Source organism: Stylophora pistillata, chromosome 10, assembly GCF_964205215.1.
Source record: "Stylophora pistillata chromosome 10, jaStyPist1.2, whole genome shotgun sequence".
NCBI lineage: Eukaryota > Metazoa > Cnidaria > Anthozoa > Scleractinia > Pocilloporidae > Stylophora > Stylophora pistillata.
Genome location: NC_142528.1, coordinates 6,920,054 through 6,943,781, shown reverse-complemented (window position 1 = coordinate 6,943,781; position 23,728 = coordinate 6,920,054). Strand labels below are relative to the sequence as shown.

At 39.1% G+C, this 23,728-nt stretch overlaps 2 protein-coding genes across 2 annotated transcripts in view; both read right to left on the bottom strand.

Moving 5' to 3' along the window:
- Window positions 1-23,728, bottom strand: part of LOC111345785 (uncharacterized) — a 304,322-nt gene that overhangs the window by 229,487 nt on the left and 51,107 nt on the right. Inside the window, exons 4-5 of the mRNA XM_088735347.1 lie at window positions 11,844-11,945; window positions 11,459-11,533 (exon numbers count right to left, since the gene is read on the bottom strand). Coding sequence (XP_088591473.1) covers window positions 11,459-11,533; window positions 11,844-11,945 — 177 coding nt within the window. The remainder of the gene's footprint in view (window positions 1-11,458; window positions 11,534-11,843; window positions 11,946-23,728) is intronic.
- Window positions 3,417-6,866, bottom strand: LOC111343437 (uncharacterized). The gene is made up of 3 exons (XM_022950613.2): window positions 5,302-6,866; window positions 5,015-5,046; window positions 3,417-4,679 (listed from the first exon to the last, which is right to left on the bottom strand). Exons 1-3 carry the CDS (start codon window positions 5,321-5,323, stop codon window positions 4,311-4,313), a joined length of 423 nt encoding a protein of 140 aa, XP_022806348.2. The 5' UTR covers window positions 5,324-6,866; the 3' UTR covers window positions 3,417-4,310.

The following is a 23,728-nucleotide window of genomic DNA, read 5'->3' as shown; positions in this document are numbered from 1 at the left end:
AGAGAAAAATGTCCTTTTTTTTGTTCGTTCAGGGAATGTTACTTGTCATATTTATTCTCACATGTGCCTAAATGTCATCAATCCAACTTATTTCGTTAAAAAAACACAACACTTTGTAGTCGAAAACTGTAAGTGCGTACTTGCTACCCGATACGTATTTGCTACGAAATGCGTTTTCTTAAATAAATCATGAAAAAATTCCTAAATTGAATGATACAAAATGGAGGCAGTTCTTCTTCCAAAGCACAAACCATATGTGGAAAAAAATATTTTGTTAAAAAGAAAAGAAGGAGTTTTATGAGGAATAAAAGATTACTACACCTTCAAAGTTGAAGATTTTCTGAGAAAATCTTCAACTTTAAGGTTGAGTTTACTTTATAACCTTGGACAGGATTTTGTTAAAAAATTGACTCGTTAAAGAATGAAAAATATTTCAGATTGACGGGGGCTTGGGTGGAAACTATTTTTTCATAAATGACCGTCTGTATCTGCAGAAATCGAAAATTTATTGTTTTGGGGGGTCCTTGTACCTACGACTAAGTATTTGCTACGTTTGCCGGATAAAACGCGCGCTTTTTCCTTTGCAATGCTCGATATTCTCTTCATTTCAGTATTGCCGTCAGTAAGAAAGACTGCAAAGGCCGTACAGGCCTGAATTTTTTTCAGGTCTTAATTTCACTATTGCTTAAATAGCACTCCTCCTTGTTTCCCCACATTAGTATGGGATATCTCCCGAACTAGAAGGTTCTTTGACACGATAATAAAGTTTCTATCTATCTATACTCACTGCGAAGATCGTTCTCATATGCGAAAGACTGTAAATTTAAGCTACACATCAGCAAAACACATTTTAAGGTTGTTTGGATCATTTAAAAATGGAAAAGGAGAGAAAAGTAGCAAATAGGCAGGCAACAATCTAAATTCAACTGGAAAGTAGTTCCGATCGTAGCTCTTCAGGGATTACGAACAAACTCAGTTGAGTTCGCGACACCAGCTTTTGACGGTCTTAATTTCGAGCACCATAATGCCACATTGCCTATGTTGCGTTATACATTGTCCAGCGACAAGAAACAGATCTTACCTTCCATAAAGCCGAATCTGGAGATAAACTTTAACGCTGGCAAGTGATTTCATTCTTGACAACTAGCACTAGACATCATTAGGGTTTTAAAACAATTTCTCGCTGTAAATACTTAGCTTCTGCCGCTTCTGCAATCACTCAGAGGATTCATCCGTCGATTATTTTTTCAATATTTTGACTCTCAAAATACTCACGCTATACGAGGCTTAGGGACCATCTTCCGATTATCAAATTTCAGCCTTAATTCGGGATCGCCTTAGTTTACTGAAATTAAGTCACCACAGAATTAGTAACACATATTCAATTATGCACAAATCTGTGTGCGTCACTTCTGTGCAGTACTTGACACTCGTATCCTTTAGCTCAAATTATAGTATCCTTTAGCTCAATCCAGTGCCTCAATTTGGGTTTCGATGTCCTGGAGCTTCACGAGCAATTGTACCATGTGGCAGTTACCATGCATCGAAATGGGTAAAGTCTTCGTTAGAGAAATAACAAGGGTATCTGAATTGTTTTAACAAATCCATAAGGGATTAGATACGTGATAATTCTTCCTTTCTTTGCATTTTTTAAGGGGATCGGGGCGGGGAAGGGAGGAGGGGTAAAGAAAGACCGAACGCCGGCTCGCATGTGCAAGGATGGAGAGAGCTTGGGGAACTTGTTTCAAGCTTGACATTCATAAAGTGAATGTCATAAGATGAAGAAGCTTTTTCTTAGCCCTGCTCTGGTGCATTTGGTCATCATGTGTACCCTAATAAAGCACAAAGTCGGAACAACGAAATAGAAAAAAAGCTTTTCTTCGCAACTGACACAGTACAGCGTTGTCTCGATGGCATAAAAAACATGGGCTGTGATCACATTAGGTCTTTTATAAGAGCGAAGCAGTTCCATAACGAATCAGAACCTTGCTTGTTCTCACATTTCTGATTTTTGATGGAGCTATTAAAAGACTTAAGTAGAAGTAATGAATTATCGCAGACGATACTTGTATTTCGTATAACTAACTCATGTCGATCATCTAACTAATATAACTCGTGTCTCATACTTTTTGTATCACCGAGTCACCGAGATGCAAACTAAAAATTACACGTCTCGTGCATGACCTGATAACTGATTACCTTCTAAGCTTTAAAAAGATAGACAGAAAACTGTTCAAACGATCCTTTAAAACATGTCTGCACCGTATTTCAGTTGTTTCCACCGATTTTGTTGTACCCCAACTTATAGCCAAGCTTGTACTCGACGCATTTGATGTAGTCCCTCTCCTTCTCATATCTGGGCTCTTTAACCCACTTAACGCGTAGGTATTTCGCGCCATTGTGTCGAAATAGACATCTAACAAACTGGTCGATATTTTGAAAACCATATTTTTGATTGTTCAGTCTCTCATGGACGTCTATAGATTGGCTGAGGTAAAGGTATCTGACCACCTGTTGTCCTCTGCTTTTGATTCCAATAATATGTATTCCTTCCTCGTGAGGTATCTTCCTAACATGATCGGCGTAGTATATCCAGGGTCTTTCGTAGATAAGTTTGTCGCAAACTTTGTCAACCATCTCTTCAAAAACAATGTACCAGACTCGTATAATGCACGATCCTCGCTGTAGAGAGCGCTATTTTTGCAATAGCGAAAATCAGACCTGAAAAAATCAGGCCTGTACGGATCGTGCATCATACGTATCTAATACCGCAGTTCAAATATATGAACTTCATATATTCATTGTATCTGATTTATCATCACGGGTTTATTACGAATCAACTTAACGGCCTGCTCCCAGATGGCTTGTTAGCTCAATTGGTAGAGCGCTGCTCTAGTATCGCAGAGGTCAGTGGTTCGAATCCCGTACAGGCCTGATTTTTTTTCAGGTCTGATTTTCGCTATTGCATAAATAGCGCTCTCTATTGCGAGGATCGTGCATCATACGTATCTAATACCGCAGTTCAAATATATGAACTTCCTATATTCACTGTATCTGATTTATCATCACGGGTTTATTACGAATCAACTTAACGGCCTGCTCCCAGTTGGCTTGTTAGCTCAATTGGTAGAGCGCTGCACCAGTATCGCAGAGGTCAGTGGTTCGAATCCCGTACAGGCCTGATTTTTTTCCAGGTCTGATTTTCGCTATTGCATAAATAGCGCACTTTACTGCGAGGATCGTACATCATACGTATCTAATACCGCAGTTCAAATATATGAACTTCATGTATTCATTGTAAATGTACCAGACTGTTATAAAAAAAATCAAAGTCAATTTGTTTGTTTACACGCTACACTTTCAGACGTTTACTTTTCCACGAAATATTTGCGCTTGAACAAACACATCCCAAGAAATCCCGAACAAGAAAAGCTTTTTATTTGTGTCGACATAGTTATTTTTCAGCTAGATATATAAACAAGAAGGAAAACTCGCATACCTAAGCAAGTGAAAAAAAAAAAACACTCGACTTCCACTGAACTGCACAAACAATATGGCGGCGACTTCATAGAAAAAATCTTATTTGAAACATGCGACCAAACTCTTGTACGATTTAACAAAATGGCGTTACGAGGCCGTCGCCCTCACTGGCTAAATAAACAAATGAGCCTCTAACACGTGCGCGCGCCCATTTAGAACACCAGCCCCTTTTCGGCTACAAGATATTACATTGCTGCGCGCTGAATCAATAAAGAAACTCATGCAACATGTCATATTCACTAAATGAGGCGATCCGTGAAAACACGAGGTGCCAGCATGCATTGTATCCAGATAACAGAAGACTCTCATTATAATAAATTTTACTTGTCATCATACGAAAAAAATCTATATTTTAAAATCACATTCAGTGTTACTGCATGTCACTGAACAAACCAAATGTAAAAGTGTTCTAAAAGTCCCGTACATGGCTGCAAGCCATTACTAGGCTTACTTGTGAAATAATTAATATGCATTCTTCCTGTTGGATTCACGTCGTCCAACAGGCAAGAAATAATGTTTCCACTTGTGAAAATAAAACACAATAATTCTAATATTGATCCAGTTACTTCTCTCAATCATAATAACGACAGAATCAAACATAGCCAAATAAACTGTACTGTCATGTGAAAATGAATATCTAAAATACAATGCTCATTTGTTAATTAAGACATCACTGAGGTTAACAATTTAGCCGCTCGGCTATAGCTTGATTTGGCGGTACCAAGAAAAACGTCATTTCTTGACTATGTTACACAAAGTTTGCAAGAAATTTAACGCCTTATGTTATACTTCGGCCAATAGCCAAGCCTGTCGGCAATACAATGTATATATTTGATTTCAATTCGATCGTCATTTCTTTCATGAATCCATTTGACTCGTAAGTCTCTCCCCATATTCTTCTTGAATTCTTCCTTCACGAACTCGTCGATCCTTAGGTTTTGGCGCATGTGTTCTCCCAGTCGCCTATGAACGTCATTTGACCGACCACAATAAATAACTTCTGGTTCCCCAAAGATACCAAACTTCGAGATTTCTGTCACTTGTCCGATGACATAAATTCCCTCAAGTTGAGGAACTCGGTCTAGCTCGTAAGGTCTCCACTCTTTTCTTAGCAGTCTGTCACAAATCTTTGATACTATCTTAAAAACAAACGACACGCAGAGAAAATTATAATTCTAGCATGATTAAGCATGCGTAATATGATTACTTCGGTGACATTTTTTCGAGGAAACCTGCTCGCTCTCCGGTGCCTCTCATCGTGTAAAAATGGAGCTTAGAGCGAGAGGTGCACACGTGCGCGCGAAAACAGAACAACCGCTGTTATAAGCTAAACAAAAAAACCAAGCAAACAAACGAAATTCTCAGCCAACTGGTCTTCCGAGGAAACTATTCGGCTGGAAAATTAAAATTTGATCGTGAGTCGCTAGGGACTCAAGCTCGATTCTAAAAAACAAAAATATCAAAACCTTTTTACCTTGTCGGTCTGTTGAACTCTTAGGGGGTCTCCTGAAACGGTAATTTTGAAGAAGTAATTCAGTTAAATGCTCGTCAGAATCAGAGCGTCTTGAGGTATTCAAACGCCTTTTTAAGCGCGAAGACTGGCTACTGAAATTTGATTTCTTGATTTTAGAACTCGACTATCAAACAACATGGGAAGGTGTCGAACCGAGTTCAGTAGAAGCCGATACTTGCATGCTAGTTATACATGCTTAACAATTTGAATTTGACCAGACCTTAACTTCAGAGTCTGTTTTCACTCACCTTCCTTTTCCTGAAGTTTCATGGTTTTGTGTCCTACTTCCAGTTCTTTTTTGTTATCAGCAGTGGACAATGCCACAGAGGGTGAAGTAACTTAGGTTAAAAGTATACACAAAGCAATTCATGTTACTCTTAATAGAGAAATTATAAAATGTCAAACCAACATGACTGCAGTGTAAAAAAATTGATCTACATTACTTCACTATCAATTCTTTTATTGTATAATTTAAGATCTACATTGAGAAAATTTATATTTGTTATACTGTTTACCATCTCCAGCCTCTATCATCTACATTTTCACTTAAAGTAAAGGACAGAGTGAGGAAAACTAAATGGAATTTAATTTCCTTTCAAACAAAATATTTGATAACTCAAAAGTATTTCAAAGCAGTCTTAGTTTATGAAGGTGTAGTCTGATCGTCCGGGTGAGTGTAGTCCTGAGAAGGACTGTTGTTGGTGGTAGCGACTGACGTTTCAGCAACCTGTGCGGAAGTCATCATCAGAGTCAAGTGAATGATTGTTGTCAGTAGAATGTTCTTATTCCAGTTCGTGTGAAATGATCGGTTGGTTTTGCCGTGATGTTATTGGCTGTAAGACTCAAGTGACGTAAGTCGGTCGTGATTGGTCTGTTTCGATCTGTCGGTAAAGTTAGGTCGTTCTTTTTTGGTCGTTTGTGATGTTTATGTCGTGAATGAGTCGTTTGTATGGAGCGGGTAGTTGTTGACATCTGTTTAGGGGAGTCTGTTCTAAGTTAGTAAACCAGCTTTCCAGAGTCAGTCGTTGAAAATAGTCAGTGCTGTAGGTTAGGCATTGCGCAGAGTCCCAGTCAATGTTGTGGTTGGTAAGTCGATGGTGTTCAGCAATGTGATTGCTGACATCACCTTTTCTCGTCGCCCGTCTGTGTTCAGTCAGTCTTGTTGTGAGGTTTCTGCCAGTCTCACCGATGTAGGAGGCTTGGCAGTCGGAACAATTGATCTTATAAATCGTTCCCTGTCTGTTCCTCGGTTCGTCTTTGCCTTTAACGTTGGTAAGCCACAACGACAACTCATTACGGACGACAGTTTACAGGAAACCGACACACACCGACAGATTACTAGACGAGTCATCCTACAACCCTACATCACACAAAGCCACAACTATCAGAACTCTAACACGACGCGCACAACTAGTATGTGACTCGACAGACAGCCTATCCGACGAGAACAAATACCTTCACCGTGTTTTTACGAAGAACTACAACAAAGACTTCATCCGACGAAACACTCACCGACCCACTACCACTACCGAAACAAACGACACCGCAACCCCTTTGACTACAGCAACCATACCGTACATAAAAGGCATGTCTGAAAACATCTCGCGCATCTTACTACCCTTCAATATCCGCGTCGCCCACAAACCCATCACCACACTACGTCAGTTACTAACCAACGTTAAAGACAAAGACGAACCGAGGAACTACACTCACCCGGACGATCAGACTACACCTTCACATGTTACCCCCGGGTTCAAACCATTTACTGCAGTCTTAGTTTAGTTTCACCATGAAGGTTAATTTAACAGCATCTTTTACCCACTTTTCATTCTTTGAAGTTTCATAAGTAACCCTTCTGGTTCTTCTTCAAAGAGAGGCAAGATGCCTAGAAGCAAAGGTATACAAGGAGAGAGATTAACATTCACTGACTTTTCTCCAGATAAATAGTTAGAAACAGGCACAACAACTTGTATTTGTAGATACATTACCTTTATGAACTATTGAACCAAAAAAGCTGATGAAAACATCTAAAGATTTGATATACGTGAACAACATTACCCGCCTAAAGAGTTTAGAGAGGAACATCCACGAACAGTAAACTTCATGAAACAACAGACACTAGTGACTGGATCAGGATTCAACTCATTCCTATCAGTTGCTCGCTCAAGCTCCAAAAAAGGGAAGATACATCACTATGATACGCGTTAAAAGGTTTCTCATCCCAAGGAAAAGCGCAACCTTTAACGAATGGCTGAGCGAAAACGCTGTAATCTGTTAAACCTTTCAAAGCAAAAATGTATCGCATGAAACGCGTTATCTTCAGTGTGGTAATTATAGTCCCAATATAGTTAACACGAGGAATGCCACGGAAAAAAAGTTTTCTTGGAAAAAGCGTCTTGTTGAGGTTTTCTTCCTATTATTGTTTATGAAAACCAGGGAACTGACTGAAGAGAAAGTTAAGGCAGCTATTAGGTATGAGTGAAGCTAATTCGTCAGAATTTGAAAAATTTCGGGTCTCGGAAAATTCGGCGTAATTATCGTTTTGCAACTTCTAATTTATCACACGGAGGCCTACTCTGGGACCTTAAGTTGCCTTAAGTCGCCTGAAGTTTCGTAAAGTCGCCTTAATTAGCTACTGGTTACAAAATGCTATAAGGGTTCCTCCCTTTCCAATTGACCCCATTCACCCCACTCTAATCATATTGTGTTTATTGTAAGGGATTCTGTTAATGTTTTTAAATTTTATGGAGAGATTGTTGCTAACTTTGATTTGATCACTTCAGTCAAATAAAGTCACTTTAAGTCGCCTTAAATCGCCTAAAGCCGTAAGGTTTTTACAGCCAATTTTCTTAAGTGGCCTTAAATCGCCCAAAGTTACGGTGACTTAAGGCCCCAGAGTAGGCCTACACGGAATACCAATAAGATCCCATCATCTTCTCATTGACACTGCACCCCTATGTATATCCGGTTTTCCAAAGAAGTGCAAGACCACTCCTACTGTTTTGGAATAGTTATTGCCCGTCAACCAGTATCTCTTTCTGTTTGAAAACGCTTCTTTTTGGGAAAAAAGATTAGCCTCGAAGCACGTTAAAATTCCCGGCACCATCTTCCTCTCAAATTAATGTTTCATAATAATGTCTAGTTTCTGGTACTTTTTTTAATTCAGAACCTCAAAAGTCTTTGCTGGATGACTCTAAAGTTGTGTAGCGATTCGGTTTTTCGAGTTCATCTAAAAAAGGAATTTCGACGAAGTCTTCAGTTTATCAGATAACTAGCTTGACCATGCTACCTAAGAGAACGTGGAAAGGTTGAGATGTTAAATAAACTCGTTCTTATCCAACAAGGGGTAATATAGTGTGGTTTCAGCCTCGAACATTTTCTGTTTCATCTGTCCCTGAGATCACGGAGAAACCGTTTAGGGCAGTTTGCGTTATTGAGATAAAGAATACCGTTAAAATTGCGGTTGCAAAGTTTTGGAATTAAATTATTCACATAGATATGTCTTATTAGATATTTTGTTGTGCAGTATCGCTGAGTATTTTTACGAGTTGTGCCGTATTTGCCGTATTTTGTGGTACTCGGTAAGAACAACTCATCACGGCTTGTTGCTCATACGTTTAGTACGTTAGTACGTTAGTACCTTAGTACTCGGTACGGACAACTCATCACGGCTTGTTATGAATTTGCTTAGTACGTTAGTACTCGCTACAGACAACTCATCACGGCTTTTTCTGAATTTGCTTAGTACGTTAGTACTCGCTACAGACAACTCATCACGGCTTGTTCTGAATTTGCTTAGTACGTTAGTACCTTAGTACTCGGTACGACAACTCATCACGGCTTGTTCTGAATTTGCTTAGTACGTTAGTACCTTAGTACTCGCTACAGACAACTCATCGCGGCTTGTTCTTCATTTGTTTAGTAAGTTAGTACCGTATTAATCTGTACGGACAAATCATCACGGCTTTGGAAGGTTTATTACTCAGCCGTAAGACCTATTTGTTTTATCTTCTTTTTCAACCGATTATTTCCTAAATTTATAATTCCTTTGCATAGATGTAAATAAACAAATAAAAGAAAGATAGAATTTTTAGGTTTATAATGGGCAAGAACGGCAGAACGTAAACAAGTCTGGTCAAATCGGCTTAATTTTAATAGTACGTTAATCATCCGTACTAAGCGAAAAACAAGAAAAAAAGAACTCTATTTTGGGCAAGGTCTACTTATCAATATTGGAATTCAGACCATGGAGCAACTAAAATCAGATTTAAAAGCAGACAAATAATGAAGTTATAACTAAATATTGAAATAATTAATATTGAAAGGTTGCAAAAACGCGCGTTGCGGATAATTCAACCTGACTTATCCTACGCTGAGGCTCTAGTAGCTCTTGACATTGCGTCACTGTACGAGAGGAGGGAGATCTTGTGTGATGCTCAATTTGATCAGATTGTAAGGGACGAGAACCACAAGCTCCATGATCTGCTGCCTCCACACAACGAGTCCACCTATCGCACCCGCAGCCAGAGATACTTCAAGCTACCGATTTGTAAGACAACTAGGTTCAATAACACATTTATCATGGCGAACAGTTTTAATTATTAGTAGCTATCTTAATTATTTGTCTTTTGGTTTTTGTTACTTCTCTTATTGTATTTTATTGTAGATTACACTTTGCGGCTTTTATTTAGAGTAAGAGATAATTTATTCCCATCGTAAAGTAAGTCGTATCTCAGCCGGCCCGGGGGCTGCAATGATTTTACTTCCTAATAAAGCTATCTCAAAGCTATCTGAACCACGAAACACACCTCAAATCAATTTCATACAAACCCAACACAAAAACTCGCGACAGGTAAGATGGTGTTTGATAGTTCCTTTGACAAAAATCTTGCCCATCAATATTTTTACTGTGAGCACATGAGGAGGATTCAGTTATGATAACATACATGTATCAAACTTACATCTGACCATCTGTAAGTGCATAGGTATTAACTTAGTAAACTATACCACTGCCAGTCATTCAATGAATAGTTTGTGATCAAAGGTTAAAAGGAACCAGCTCCACTCTTTTAACAAGAAAAAAATTTTGGTGAATATGTCATAGATCTTCCCCATCAAGTGTTTGATCAGCTTTTAACATTCTTCGTCCTCTACTTCACTTTCCTGTCTCTTCACTTGAAGAGTGTTCTGACTCCAACTGATAGGGAAGATCTTGATCGACACACTCACAAATAAATTTTCTTCAGACAACAGCAATATAGCATCAGCAACAGTGAAGCACCACACTGCAAATGCATTGAGTAACCATTACATGTCATCAGCCCAGAGGGCACTGCCCACTAATCAAGATGGTGGCTTCAGGAAATTCAAAGTGCATGTAAGACCCAGTCCTTTGGAAAACGACACAAAAATCAGATCGCTTGGTAAGGAAATTTTTTAAAGCCAGATCTATTGAGAAGTACATATGGAACATTTGAGCATTATTTTTTAAAAGAGTGAAAGTTCCCTTTAAAAAACTTAGTTTACTATCATGATAATACTGTTTCACCATCCCCTGCTACCATTAGCTTAAAAAGATCTACAGTTATGTAATAAATGAATCCTTTCATTCCCAAGATCTCATTAGTAATTCTCCTTATTACACGACTCGGGCAGTCAGAGGGCCAATAACTAAAATCAACCAATCAAAATGCTCCATTGCCAGTCAATACTCTCTCAGTACTGGACCGGGCACTGTCCCGAATGATACCGCACTTGTGTTCCTTTGAATTTCAGTCGTATAATAAATCTCTTATTAACCAAGCTGGCTCAGGACCGTACTGGAAGAATATCGGCCCTCGGTCTTTTATGTACGAACCTCGCTGCGCTCGGTCCGTACTGTCAAGACCTCAGGCCGATATTTCTCCCAGTACGGCCCTCGCACTTGGTTAATAAGATATATTTACTGTCTGCCATACAATTCCTATGACATCAATTGCCTGTTTGTATTGTAAAGAAAAAAATTATATTTTGGTCCATTATAGTGGTTAAAGGGTTAATTAATTAAAAAAGTGAAAGTGGATTCTGTGAAACTGTAAAAAGAAACTAGAAATTGTCCGGATTCTATCGTGTCGAGATAAGTCAACAAAAGAATCACATGCTTTCAGTGTTAGTTCTTCAATGTCTTTTGAATTATTACTGAGACCAGTTTTACACAAATTTTGTACTATGCACACTATTTCACAGTTCCATGGTACAGACACATGAAGGATGGAACATTTGAGAAAAAAACAAACTTGGGATGCAAGATTTTGTTTAAAAAATTAGCCAGCACTTTATAAGAGTTGAAAGAATTTAAGAGCATTCTTGGTTGATTTATTTCCTCATAGAAGAGTACATAAAAGAAAAACTGAATTTTCTGTTCACCTTTCATAGTTTCTTGTGGTTCTTCTCCTTCTTTATTGTGACCAGTGGTGGACTTTTCAAGAATGGGTAAACTACCTAACAGTTAAAGTGCACAGAGCAGTTATAATTACTCATAGCTTTCTTCAAATCACTTTAAAAGAAAAGATAGCCATGGGCATTCTAACATGTGTCATGGTCATGAAAAGATATAATAATATTCTCTCAGAGTTGGTTCTTCAAGACATCATTCGGTTCCTCAATTACTCATCATAAATTATTTCAAAACAGACCCTAATATGATGTCAACAAAGAAGTGTTTCTGCGAAAACTTATGCTAAATTTTTGGTTTTTTTAAATTTCTGAATAGCAAGCTGAATACAAACTGAATAGATTCAGTTGTGTTTACTTTTCACTTTCTCTGACTCCACAACTTCTGTGTTCTGTTTCCATCTTTCTATCTGTGCTTCATCTTCAGTACCTGTGGAGTATGACTGAGCTGACAAAGCACCTAGAATAACATTTGAAAGAAAACCAATATGTGAGTTTACCATTCAGACACTAAAAACTGCATTTCCAATAATATAATAATTGACAGTTACACAGATCTTATTAATGTGTGCAGATAACCCACATTTAATTAATTTTATCAACCAAAACTATAGCTTCCTGATATTATTTCCTTGTTGATTCTTTTCAAATAAATTTTATAAATAATTGAAAATAAATTTTAACACAGCTACTTGTAAAAAGAAGAAAAGCACTTATTAATTTCAAGCAATAATTATCTGAATTGAGTTTTTTCAGGCAGACCAACCGGTAAAGAAATGAAGAAAGTTCAACTAACTCTGCACAAAAATTCAGATACTGACTAACATCTTGCTAACAAATCACTTATAGCAGGACTTATACAGTCAGCACATAAACTTTTTCAATTAGACAACATGTTCTGTCTTGATAGGAAACTAAACCAATTCTTCATATTGTAACAGTTTTAAAACCCACTCCATGATGAAAGAGAGATACATGCAGATGTTTACATTATTTTCCGACTGCCATATTGGTGGACCAAAGAGGTGCACCAACATGGCGACATAGTATATAATTATATATGAGGCTACATCCAATATCTTGTAGACAAATCATTTTTACATATAGCATAATATCTGCACTTACACAGTCAATATACATGTAACTGTGTTTTTTTTAACCACTACTGGCAGTAATGTTCACATCAGTTCTAATTGGCCAATTTGCCTTCGTATTAAATAAGAGTAGAGACAATATGCTGCTCATGTCAGTGTCTCCTGCTACATGTCACGCACTGAGAGAATGGTTTTATTTGATGTCAATATGGTAAAAACAAATTGGAAAAAGAAGCAGTTTTTTTTTAAACATTCAACGAAAAAAAGTTGTGATAAAACATTTCGTAAAAGCATAATATTAAAAATTTCTTGATGGCATTTCGACGTTTGGTTAACATCATTATCAAGTCAAAGAGTGAAATATAAAAAAAGGTTTAAATAATGAAAATACAATAGGTAATAGAATGTTCTTTTAAACAAAGAGTTTTGCAGTCTTAAAACAAAGAATTTTGCGGTCTTTTAAACAAAGAGTTTTAGTGACAGTGGTCTATACACTTAGCAACAACAACATTTGTCATCACAACGGTCAAAATGTTGTGGACTTACAAGGCGCAGGCGAGTGAGTCCGCAACAAATGTTGATTCATTAAGTTTCCCATACATTGAACTGTTTACAATATCATTGAGACCACATTATTGCCCTGAGATAATTCTTCAAAGAGTTGTCACATAATTGTCATCACTATCGACAACAAATTTCCACGATAACTTGAACAAAACCTCACTCACAAAACCTGGTAAAATTTCCTGTCACAGCTCCTGCAACAAAACTAAAGTTAATTGTTTAACACTAATCTTCCTTCACCTTCCATTCCTTGAGGTTTCAAGTGAAGCTTTTCTAATTCTTCCTCAGGATCAGAGGTGGAAGATCCAGGGAGAGGCCAGGTGCCTAAGAGCAAAGGTATACCGAGAGAGATCAGCAATAAGTGACTTTTTAACAGATAAAAAGTTAGCAACACACATACCAAGGTGAATATCAAGATAGAGGTATACTGCCTTTACTTAGACAAACAAGCTTTTAAAACCAAGATAAATCGTCAAAAGAATCACATGCTTTTCATGTAAGTTCTTCAATGTCTCTATGGATCATTACCGAGACCAAATTTACACAAATATTGAAATAGACACTCTGTTTCACAGTTCCATGGTAGAGACAGAGTAAGGGTAGAATGAGAAAAACCAAACTTGGAAATGCAGATTTTGTTAAAAAAGCCAACACTTTACAAGAATTGAAAGTATTTAACACCATTCTTGGTTGATTTATTTCCCTGTAGAAGAGTACATGTGAGAATTGACCATTCATAGTTTCTTGTGGTGACTTCTCATTCTTTATCATGACCAGTGGTGGACATTTCAAGAATGGGTAAACTACCTAAGAGTTACATTGCACAGATAAATTATTATTGTTATTAATCGCTTTTTTCAAATCACCTAAAAAGAAAAGTTAGCAATGGGCACTCTAACATGTGTCATGGTTATGAAAAGGTATCATACTCTGTTAGATTTGGTTCTTCAAGACATCTGTTGAGTTCTTCAATGACTCATCATAAATCATCATTTTTCAAAACCACCCCTAATGTCCACAAAGAATAGTTTCTGTGAAAAGCTAGCCTAACTTTTGTTTTATTAAATTCTGAATAATAAGCTTTAAATTGATTTACTTTTCACTTTTTCTGACTCCACAACCTCTGTCTTCTCTTTCCATCTTTCTAACTGTGCTTCATCTTCAGTACTTTTGAAGTATGAATGAGCTGACAAAACATCTAAAATAAAATTTAAAGAAAACAAATTAAAAGAGTTTACCATTCCCTCAAAACTGCATTTTCAATTTTACAATAGTTACACAGATCTTATTATTCTGGGGCAGATAACCCACATTCATAATTAAGTTTAGCAACCAAACCTACCGCTGACTGATTTCATTTGCTCGTTGATTCTTTTCATATCAATTTTAAATTGCTTCTAATCAATATAAAATATAACACGGCCAAAAAAAAAAAGAAATTAAAGCACTATCTGAAGCAATAACTAAGAGCAGGTTGGTGGAAACAATGCTTTTTTATTAACACAAAAAGGCAGACAAACAAAGAAATGAAGAAAGTTCAACCAGCTCAAAGCAAAATTTAGATGCTATTTAAATAACATCTTGCAAACAAATCACTTGTGGCAGGACTTAGACAATCAGCATATAAACATGTTCTGTCTTGATAGAAAACTAATAGATATACCAATATCTTCATATTGTAACAGTTTTAACACCTACCCACTCCATGATGAAATAGAGATACTCTTTCAGATATGTTTTGAGAAGATCTAGTCTTGTGCAGTACTAACCTCTGAGTGCAACTCTCTCAAAATACACTTTGCATGCATTGTATTCTTCCATGTCCATTGTTGTTTCCAGCTTCAGCATGGCCAGGTTCAGTTTCTTCAAGATCTTTTCAGTTACAAAACTGTTTTGAACCACTTCACCAAGATGACCAGATAAATAATCTATCCACAACCCCTCCAAGATCAATTGAGATTCACACTTCACCGTCATCACTAAACTTCCTACAGAGACACCTGTAATGATGAACCTCATTTCTTTTGCATATTCCTTAAACATATTGTGCTCCTCAGTGGACTGTGGCAGTGTAGTCTGGAGATAATTTTGAACAATTGATAGAAAGATTTGCTCTTTGAGAGCCGCAAGATGTTCTGTCTGAGGATAACACACACTTCCGAATGTAGCTGATGTAGGAGATGTCCTTGGCTGCTGAACCTCTTGGCCTCTGACAGACTCTGTTGTCAACAATATACCAGTCTGCATACCGGTATTTTGTTCTTCAAGTTCAAAGTCTTTCACATCAACCTTAATATTCAATTCACCACCTGATGAATTATAACTGTTACAGTCAAGTTTAATCCTAATTTAACTAGAGTTTTTGACCTCTTACCTATCAAACCATTAAACTGCAAAAACTAATGTTTTGAGGGGAAAAGCTATGAAACAACTTATAACCAGTGAAAGATAACAGTTGAATCTGGTTCCTACATGTATTAAGGTCTAGCTAGCTAGCTACCTCCCTTGAGATACTCTGGTAAAAACATTGTTTATTTTTAATCCAATCCTTGGAAAAGTAGGATTTTCTCTCAGGAAACTTAACGCACATTGTAATTATTCCCACCCAAAATAAAACTCAACATATTTTGCACACCGGTACGCGCGCGCGCGCGCGGCCCACACGTTCAACATTTTCAATGTATACAAATCTGAGCATTTTATTTCCAAGCCTTCTGTACGAGACTAATTTTATTGAAGATTACTTGCGTTCAACGTATTTTACTAGGCCCAAGACGGAAGAGGGCAGCTTTAGTGTTTGTGTAATAGTATCGGTGATGACGTAATCTAATTAGCATGAAGCACGTGAAGGAGGTGGGGTAATGTATATAGAAGGAGTGTGCGAGTGAATAAAGGTGTGTTGCAATGCGGATTCCGTGTGCTCTTTAAGTTCCCTACAAGATACTAAATTTGGCGACGAGGATGCAAGGATTTTATGTCTAATTCTGAGGAGTTGGAAGAAGAAGTGATGGCTACCACATTACAGTTACCTGCTATTCCCCCTTTCTCCGTCTCAAGCGATCAAATGACACTCGGGCAGCGCTGGTCGAAATGGGTTAAAGGTTTGGAATACTTTCTGGTGGCATCTAACATTACCGAAAAGAAACAACGACGTGCTGTCCTGTTGCACTTAGCAGGCCCTGAAGTCCAAACGGTTTTTGAAACTCTCAGTGGTACTGGAGAGGATTACGATACGGCACTTGCGAAATTAACCGAGTACTTTGAGCCGAAGAAGAACATTCCCTTTGAGAGACATGTGTTTCGGCAGGCAGCGCAACAGCCGACTGAAAACATCGATTCGTACGTGACGCGATTACGAAGCCTTGCGAAATCTTGCGAGTATGGAAATGTGGACGACATGATCCGAGATCAAGTGGTGGATAGATGCGCCTCGAACAGTCTTCGCCGTCGACTACTACGAGAAACCGACCTAACACTGGATGGGCTTTTACAGATCGCTCGATCAATTGAAGCGTCTGACCTACACGCTACTACAATGGAGGCAGCGCCGGGCTCTTCAGGACGGGTCAACAAGGTCTCGGGCGGATTTCAAAGATCGAGAGGAAGAAACAGTGGAAAGTCACGGTCGTGTCAACCAAAGAATGCGAAGAATTCACGACCACAGAACCATGACACGAGGCAAATTGTCTGTTTTTGTTGTGGACGTGCGGGTCATCGCGCGAAAGATCCTTCGTGTCCTGCAATTGGAAAAGCTTGTAGTAACTGTGGAAAGCAAGGACACTTCGGTGGAGTTTGCAAAGGAGTTCCGAATCGAGCCACTAGTTCTCAGAACGTTGCGCAACAACGGAATGCAAATGGGCTTCGGTACGTGACAACCGAACAAGACCCTGGTTCAGACGATGAATATTTGTGGGCGATTAGGGGCAACATGGACGACAATACTGTGCAAATAACTGTTGAAGGTACATCGATTCCGGTTATTGTTGACTCAGGGGCAAGTGTCAATGTCCTGGACAGTATTACATTCAACCGATTGTCGAATACAGGAGTTGTTCTCAGAAATTCCGATGTCAAAATTTACACGTACGGCTCGAAAACGCCGCTTCCTGTCAAAGGAACATTCCGTGCCAATGTGTCAACAACTCAATTTCACACACAGGCCGACTTCGTGGTTGTTGAAAATTTAAATGCGGGATCATTGTTGGGCAAGGAAACTGCAACGGAACTTGGGTTACTAAGAGTTGGCCCGGAATACCCGAGCACAGTTAACCAAATTACAGTGAAATCTGTACAAGTGATTGTGGACAAACATAATGCAGTGTTTAACGGCGTTGGCAAACTGCGGGATTATCAATTAAAAATACACATCGACCCAGAAATTTCTCCAGTTGCGCAACCGCAGCGCCGCCTTCCCTTTCACGTTCGTAAGGATGTGGAGAAAAAGCTCAATGAATTGCAAGATCTCGACATTATTGAGGATGTTGACGGTCCAACGCCCTGGGTTTCACCTTTAGTCGCGGTCCCAAAGTCCAATGGCGAAGTACGGGTTTGCGTCGACATGCGTCGTGCAAACGAAGCTGTGATCAGAGAGCGACATCCAATACCAACACTTGAGGAAACATTGGAAGCACTTAATGGAGCAGCTGTGTTCTCTAAGCTTGATTTGCGATGGGGCTATCATCAGGTCGAACTACACCCAGAGTCTAGAGTGCTTACAACTTTCTCAACACACAAGGGACTTAAGCGTTACAAACGCTTAATATTTGGCTTGTCATCAGCACCAGAAATGTACCAATATGTCATTCAGCAAACTCTTCAAGGAATTCCCGGAGTAAGGAACATTTCTGATGATATTATTGTGTTTGGCTCTGACCAAGACAGTCATGACAGGAATTTGGAACTTACACTTGCACGCCTTGAGAACAAGGGACTTACGCTTAACCGAGAGAAGTGTATCTTTAGTGTTCCAGAATTAGTATTTTTTGGATTTAAGATTTCTGCCGATGGCATTGCACCGGACGACAAGAAGGTTGAAGCGGTGAGGAACGCGCGAACACCACAGAATGCAGCGGAAGTGCGGAGTTTTCTCGGGTTAGTGAACTACTGTGCGCGTTTTATCCCAAACTTTGCAACCCTCGCTGAGCCATTACGGATGCTCACAAGGAGTGATACAGAGTGGGTCTGGGGTAACGCGCAACAAGAGGCATTTCGCCGCCTTCAAGTCATTCTAACCAGTGACTGTGTTGTTGCACATTACGACCAAGCCGCTGAAACGGAGCTGAAAGTTGACGCAAGTCCTGTTGGACTTGGTGCCATTTTGCTGCAGCGACGTGGTGATTGTGTTCATCCTGTGGCATATGCGAGTCGCACGTTAACAGATGTTGAGAGGAGGTATTCTCAGACCGAAAAGGAGGCACTGGCGGTTGTGTGGGCTTGCGAGCGATTTCATATTTACTTGTATGGTAAACTGTTCACCCTGTACACGGATCACAAGCCGCTCGAAGTTATTTACAACCCTAAATCCAAGCCACCGCCTCGGATTGAAAGATGGGCACTTCAACTGCAGCCATACACATTTGATGTTGTACACATGGCCGGAAAGACAAACCCAGCTGACGTCCTCTCAAGATTGCCGTTAGAAAACCAACCGTTCCGGGAAAGGAACATTGCGGAAGAATATATTAACTACGTCACAGTCAACGCGGTTCCAAAAGCACTCACACTTGAGCAGATTGCAAATGCTACTGAGGCAGACCCAATACTACAGCAAGTACGATGTTGTCTGAGTGACTGTGAGTGGCCAGACACACCAGAGCTCAGGCCCTACAGGCGGGTCAGAGATGAACTGTGTGTGACCAATGGAATCATCTTGCGAGGACATCGTATTGTCATGCCTAGTACCCTCTGGCAAACAACCTTAGCAAATGCACACGAGGGTCACCAAGGCATTGTGCGGACCAAACAGATGGTCAGGGAGAAGGTTTGGTGGCCAGGTATCACACATCAAGTGGAGACAATGGTCAAGGCATGTCTACCCTGTCAATCTGTTGCGGGCAAGTCTACTGCAGAGCCACTCCGACCTACAGTGATGCCTGACAAACCATGGCAAGAGGTACACATCGATCTCTGTGGACCGTTCCCTACAGGAGAAAGTCTCGTGGTTTGTGAAGATGCATGTACGCGCTGGCCTGAAGTAGTCATTGTACGCTCAACTACCTCTGCGGCCATAATCGGACATCTTCGAAAGATATTTGCTGTACATGGGCTTCCAGAGAAAGTAGTCACAGATAACGGTGCAAATCTTGTGTCAGAGGAATTTGAGGTGTACCTGGCAACGCATGGCATCCAGCATCGGAAGGTCACACCCTACTGGCCTCAGGCGAATGCAGGGGTTGAACGATTTAACAAGACAATTGAGAAGGCAATTCGCACTGCGCATGCTGAAGGAAAGGATTGGCGCACTGACATGTTTGCCTTCCTACTGAACTACCGTGCGACACCTCATGCGACTACCGGAGCGTCGCCGGCGTTTCTACATTTAGGACGTGAGATCAGAACCAAAGTCCCACAAGTTGAGACACGGATGTCGAATGCTGTATCTGCTGCAATACAGTCTGCAAAGGGTAAGGACCAACAAGCCAAGCAGCGCACAAAGGTTTATGCAGACAAGAGAAACAGAGCGAGTCCATCAGACATCAAATCAGGAGACAAAGTGTTGCTACAGCAGGCGCGGCAGAACAAGCTATCAACGCTGTATGACCCTCAACCCTACACAGTGCTAGAACGTAAGGGACCGAGCCTTATTCTGCAGCGAAGAAATGGACGTGTGTTCATGCGCAATGTATCGCATGTCCACAAGTTACACCAGAACACTGCTGTACGGGAGGAAGATGATTATGTGATGGATTTTGATCTTCCACAGGCAATGAATCCTCCACGGGCAGCGGAACAAGATACGCGAAGATCTGCTCGTGTCAGACGTGCACCGGCACATCTGAGGGACTATCAGTTACACTGAACAGTTGTCAATGAACTTTGACAGAACAATTGCAAATTTTAGTATGCTAACGAGTTCTGTTGGTTTCGCTTATTTACCGAAAATAGCACCAGGGATTATAGCTGAGTTTAAATTCAATCAAGGGAGGGATTTAGTGTTTGTGTAATAGTATCGGTGATGACGTAATCTAATTAGCATGAAGCACGTGAAGGAGGTGGGGTAATGTATATAGAAGGAGTGTGCGAGTGAATAAAGGTGTGTTGCAATGCGGATTCCGTGTGCTCTTTAAGTTCCCTACAAGATACTAAAGCAGCAACATTAGTGTCTTTCTTAAACATCTTGTCCTTCTGTTTGATTACTATCTTTTACAATTATAGGTACAGTCTCATTTTGGATAGGGATTATTGCAGTGATAAAATGAAAGGGGCCATCTCAGTAGTTGCCACTACACTCAATTACGTTCTTTTTATTTCCCAGCAGACTTGGCCAAGGTCAAGTAAGTAATTTTCCTCTCTTCAAACATCCTAATGCTTTAATTTCTTATAACACCACATCATCATAATTGGATGCTGGGTGCTGTAGAAGAAAGGCTTCCTCTGGCTTCCTCTGGCTTCCTCAAAAGCCAAAGAGTCACCATGGCAACCTAGCCTCAGTCCATCACAACCAGTCAGTCACAACAATCAACATTACCCAAAAGTGGAAGGGAAGGTAAGAAACTAAAGGAAACAAAGCAGGCAAAGTAGCCTGAAAATAAAAGCTAAGCAAACAAACATTCCAATGCTCCTGCAAAATCTCTCTTTGGCTTTCCCACATTACTGTGGAGAAACCACTACACTGACCTTGAGTATTAGCCTAATGTCTAACTTACATTTTAAGTCTCATTAAATTGTTAGATTGCAGTGATAGATAAATCACAGTAAGTGTTGTCAACATGACATGAAGCAAATATTGTCATATAAAGGAGGATGGAAGAAAGTGGGAAAAAAGGGTTGTAAACAAAAGCTGTAATTGCTGGTTGATTCATAACACAACAATTACTCAAATACCTAGAGAATAGTAATGATAATAATGATAATAATAATAATAATAATAATAATAATAGTTTAATATTTGTAGTGTGCAAATTCCCATTTACATATGATCAATTGCGCTATTTACATAAACAATGTTCAGTCTTTCCAATAATTTTTTTTTACATTTCGATCCACTCAGGATATTAGAGAAATACCACATCCAAACTGTAAGCAAAAATAAAAGAACTGAACCTACCGTTTGCACTTTTCACCACTTTCTCAATTGTTCCTTTGAACCTCTCACATTGTCCTCTCCAAGAGCAGTATATTCTTCACGAAAATTAAGGCCCCATCTTCGATTTTAATGGAAGTGGAAGGTTGGGGAGAGAAAGAAATTTGTACCAAGGCGATGAGCAAAAATAGAAAATAAAGAGGGGGGAGGGTGGCGGAGTGAATATTAAATGTCTTTTTTCCCCTTCCTGCCTTCCTTCCCCCTTCTGTCCACTCTTACTCCAAATTAGACATGGCTGGTTGAATAAACTGTCACAGGCTTCTTTTTAACTTGTCCTAATAAGGCACCTGCACAACAGGCTAAATAAATTTTACTGCTGTATTTGACTGGGGTGGTGGCACAAGTTTCCTGGACCAATCACAATGCAAATGAAGGAAAAAAAAAAAAAAAGGTAGTATGACCTCAGATTAGTCATACATGCCATTGAAAATTTCTCCGTTAATAACTTGATTTACTGCCTGCTCAGGAGGCAAGGTCATTCAGAGCACCATCATTTGTTTTTTTTCTAGACAAATGAAAGAATAGACATGAAGAAATGGTTTTGGATAAAGGAAAATGAATGAAAAGTAATAATAATTATTATTATTATTGATTCTTTATTGGGCAATATATGCAAATAATTAAATGAATAAAACAAATGATCTTTGATACAGATTTTAAACTTTTCATAGAATTTTAATGTCTAGCTTTGAGCTTGTTTCTTGTTAGATGTCATCTTTCATCATTATGTTCTCATCATGCCATAAGCCACATATGTCAACCTTCAGAAGGTATGTTGGGAATGTTGTTGTTTAACTTTGTCCTTAGTTGAAATTTTGTTTACTTCTGATTTTGGTTATGGTAATGAAAGATATTCTGTATTTATCATCCACAACAATTGTGAGAACTTCTCTACAGTAAATTAAGAATTGAGCTGACAGATTTCACTTGATTAGCCATGCAAGTTAAAATCTTACATATATTTCACTGTGATAAATTTTAAATTTATATGATATATCACTTTAAATTATGACCCACAGCATCATAAAATGTATTTGCTGAAATGTTTGTTTTTTGCTATCCAGTTAAGATATGCCCACAAGAGACACTTCCCTTACTTCCCCCTCCCTATATATCAGTTTATCTGTTGGGCAATATGGGGCACCAAGCAATCAATACATGTAATCAACATGTTATAGCTTTCAGCTTTGTTGTACATGTTCCAACAAGTTAGTGGAATACCTTACACTATTTTGATTATCTAGAGGAACATTAAAAGGAAAGTCAAGGGCTTGCCCAAATCAACACAAAGCTAACAAATTAACAAAACCAAACAATAAACTTGAGGCAAGTACAACTTAAGAAAAAAGACCTTGTAATATATGCAGGTTGCATATCAGTATATTATTAATAAACCTTTGCACCCATCTGATATAGAGAGTCCAGACTGCTAGAGACAGAAAACATAGTGTTCTCTTGATGTAACTTTAATACTAACTGTAAACCCAAAAGAGAGAGTAATAAACCAGAAAGGAACTTGTGGTTGTTATAGCTCCCACCTGGTTTGCTTGTAATTTCCAGATGTCACAGGGTGCCATATTTTCTCTATCTGTTGCTTGTATAATTTTGCCTATATCCAAGACAAGAGTGTTCAGATACTAGAAGGTTCTACTGAGAGCACAACTTTGATCTCCAAAGCAAGAACACTATTAGGCGCTGATCAATTTGAAGCTACAAATTCCCCCCTTCAGTAACCCAAAGGCATTTGATTGTTGTCTGTTGTAAGGGGTGTGGAAAATGAACCCTTTCCTGGTTGGGGTGGGGAGTTAAAGCAAAAGTGTCCACTCAATTGCTGGCCAATGAGGAGAGAGTCTTGGTCACTGCTCTTGCCTTTACAAAAACTGTGACCATCTATGAAATTAAAGCTGGCACTTGGGTTAAGGCATTTGAACACAATCCTAGCTCAAGGGGATGGGAATGTGAACAAAACATCCTTCAAAAGTTTGAATACCTAGGAGGTTGCCTAAGGGGGCAAGGGGGGGGGGGATGTTGAAGTTTCAAATCGATCGATACTCAATAAGAATATTCGACATTTCCAGAAATAGGTAAGTATGAAATGTTACACTCCTTAGCTAAAAAACTTAGAAATTGAAAAAAATAGTACGACCAGAAAAAAGACATTTCAGAAAACAAATTATTGGTTTGTTAAAGGAAATTAATCACTGTGGATCAAATCGCAGTTCCCATAGATGCATGATCGTTGTATCGAGTTATCACTAGAGTAGCCTTAATTCAGCATAATCC

Coding starts and splice junctions, on each gene's coding strand:
- LOC111343437 (XM_022950613.2), bottom strand. CDS start 5,323: ATGAAACTTCAGGAAAAGGAAG. Junction 5,047..5,301: donor GAAACTTCAGGAAAAGGAAG/GTGAGTGAAAAC, acceptor TTACCGTTTCAG/GAGACCCCCTAAGAGTTCAA. Junction 4,680..5,014: donor GAGTTCAACAGACCGACAAG/GTAAAAAGGTTT, acceptor TTTGTTTTTAAG/ATAGTATCAAAGATTTGTGA.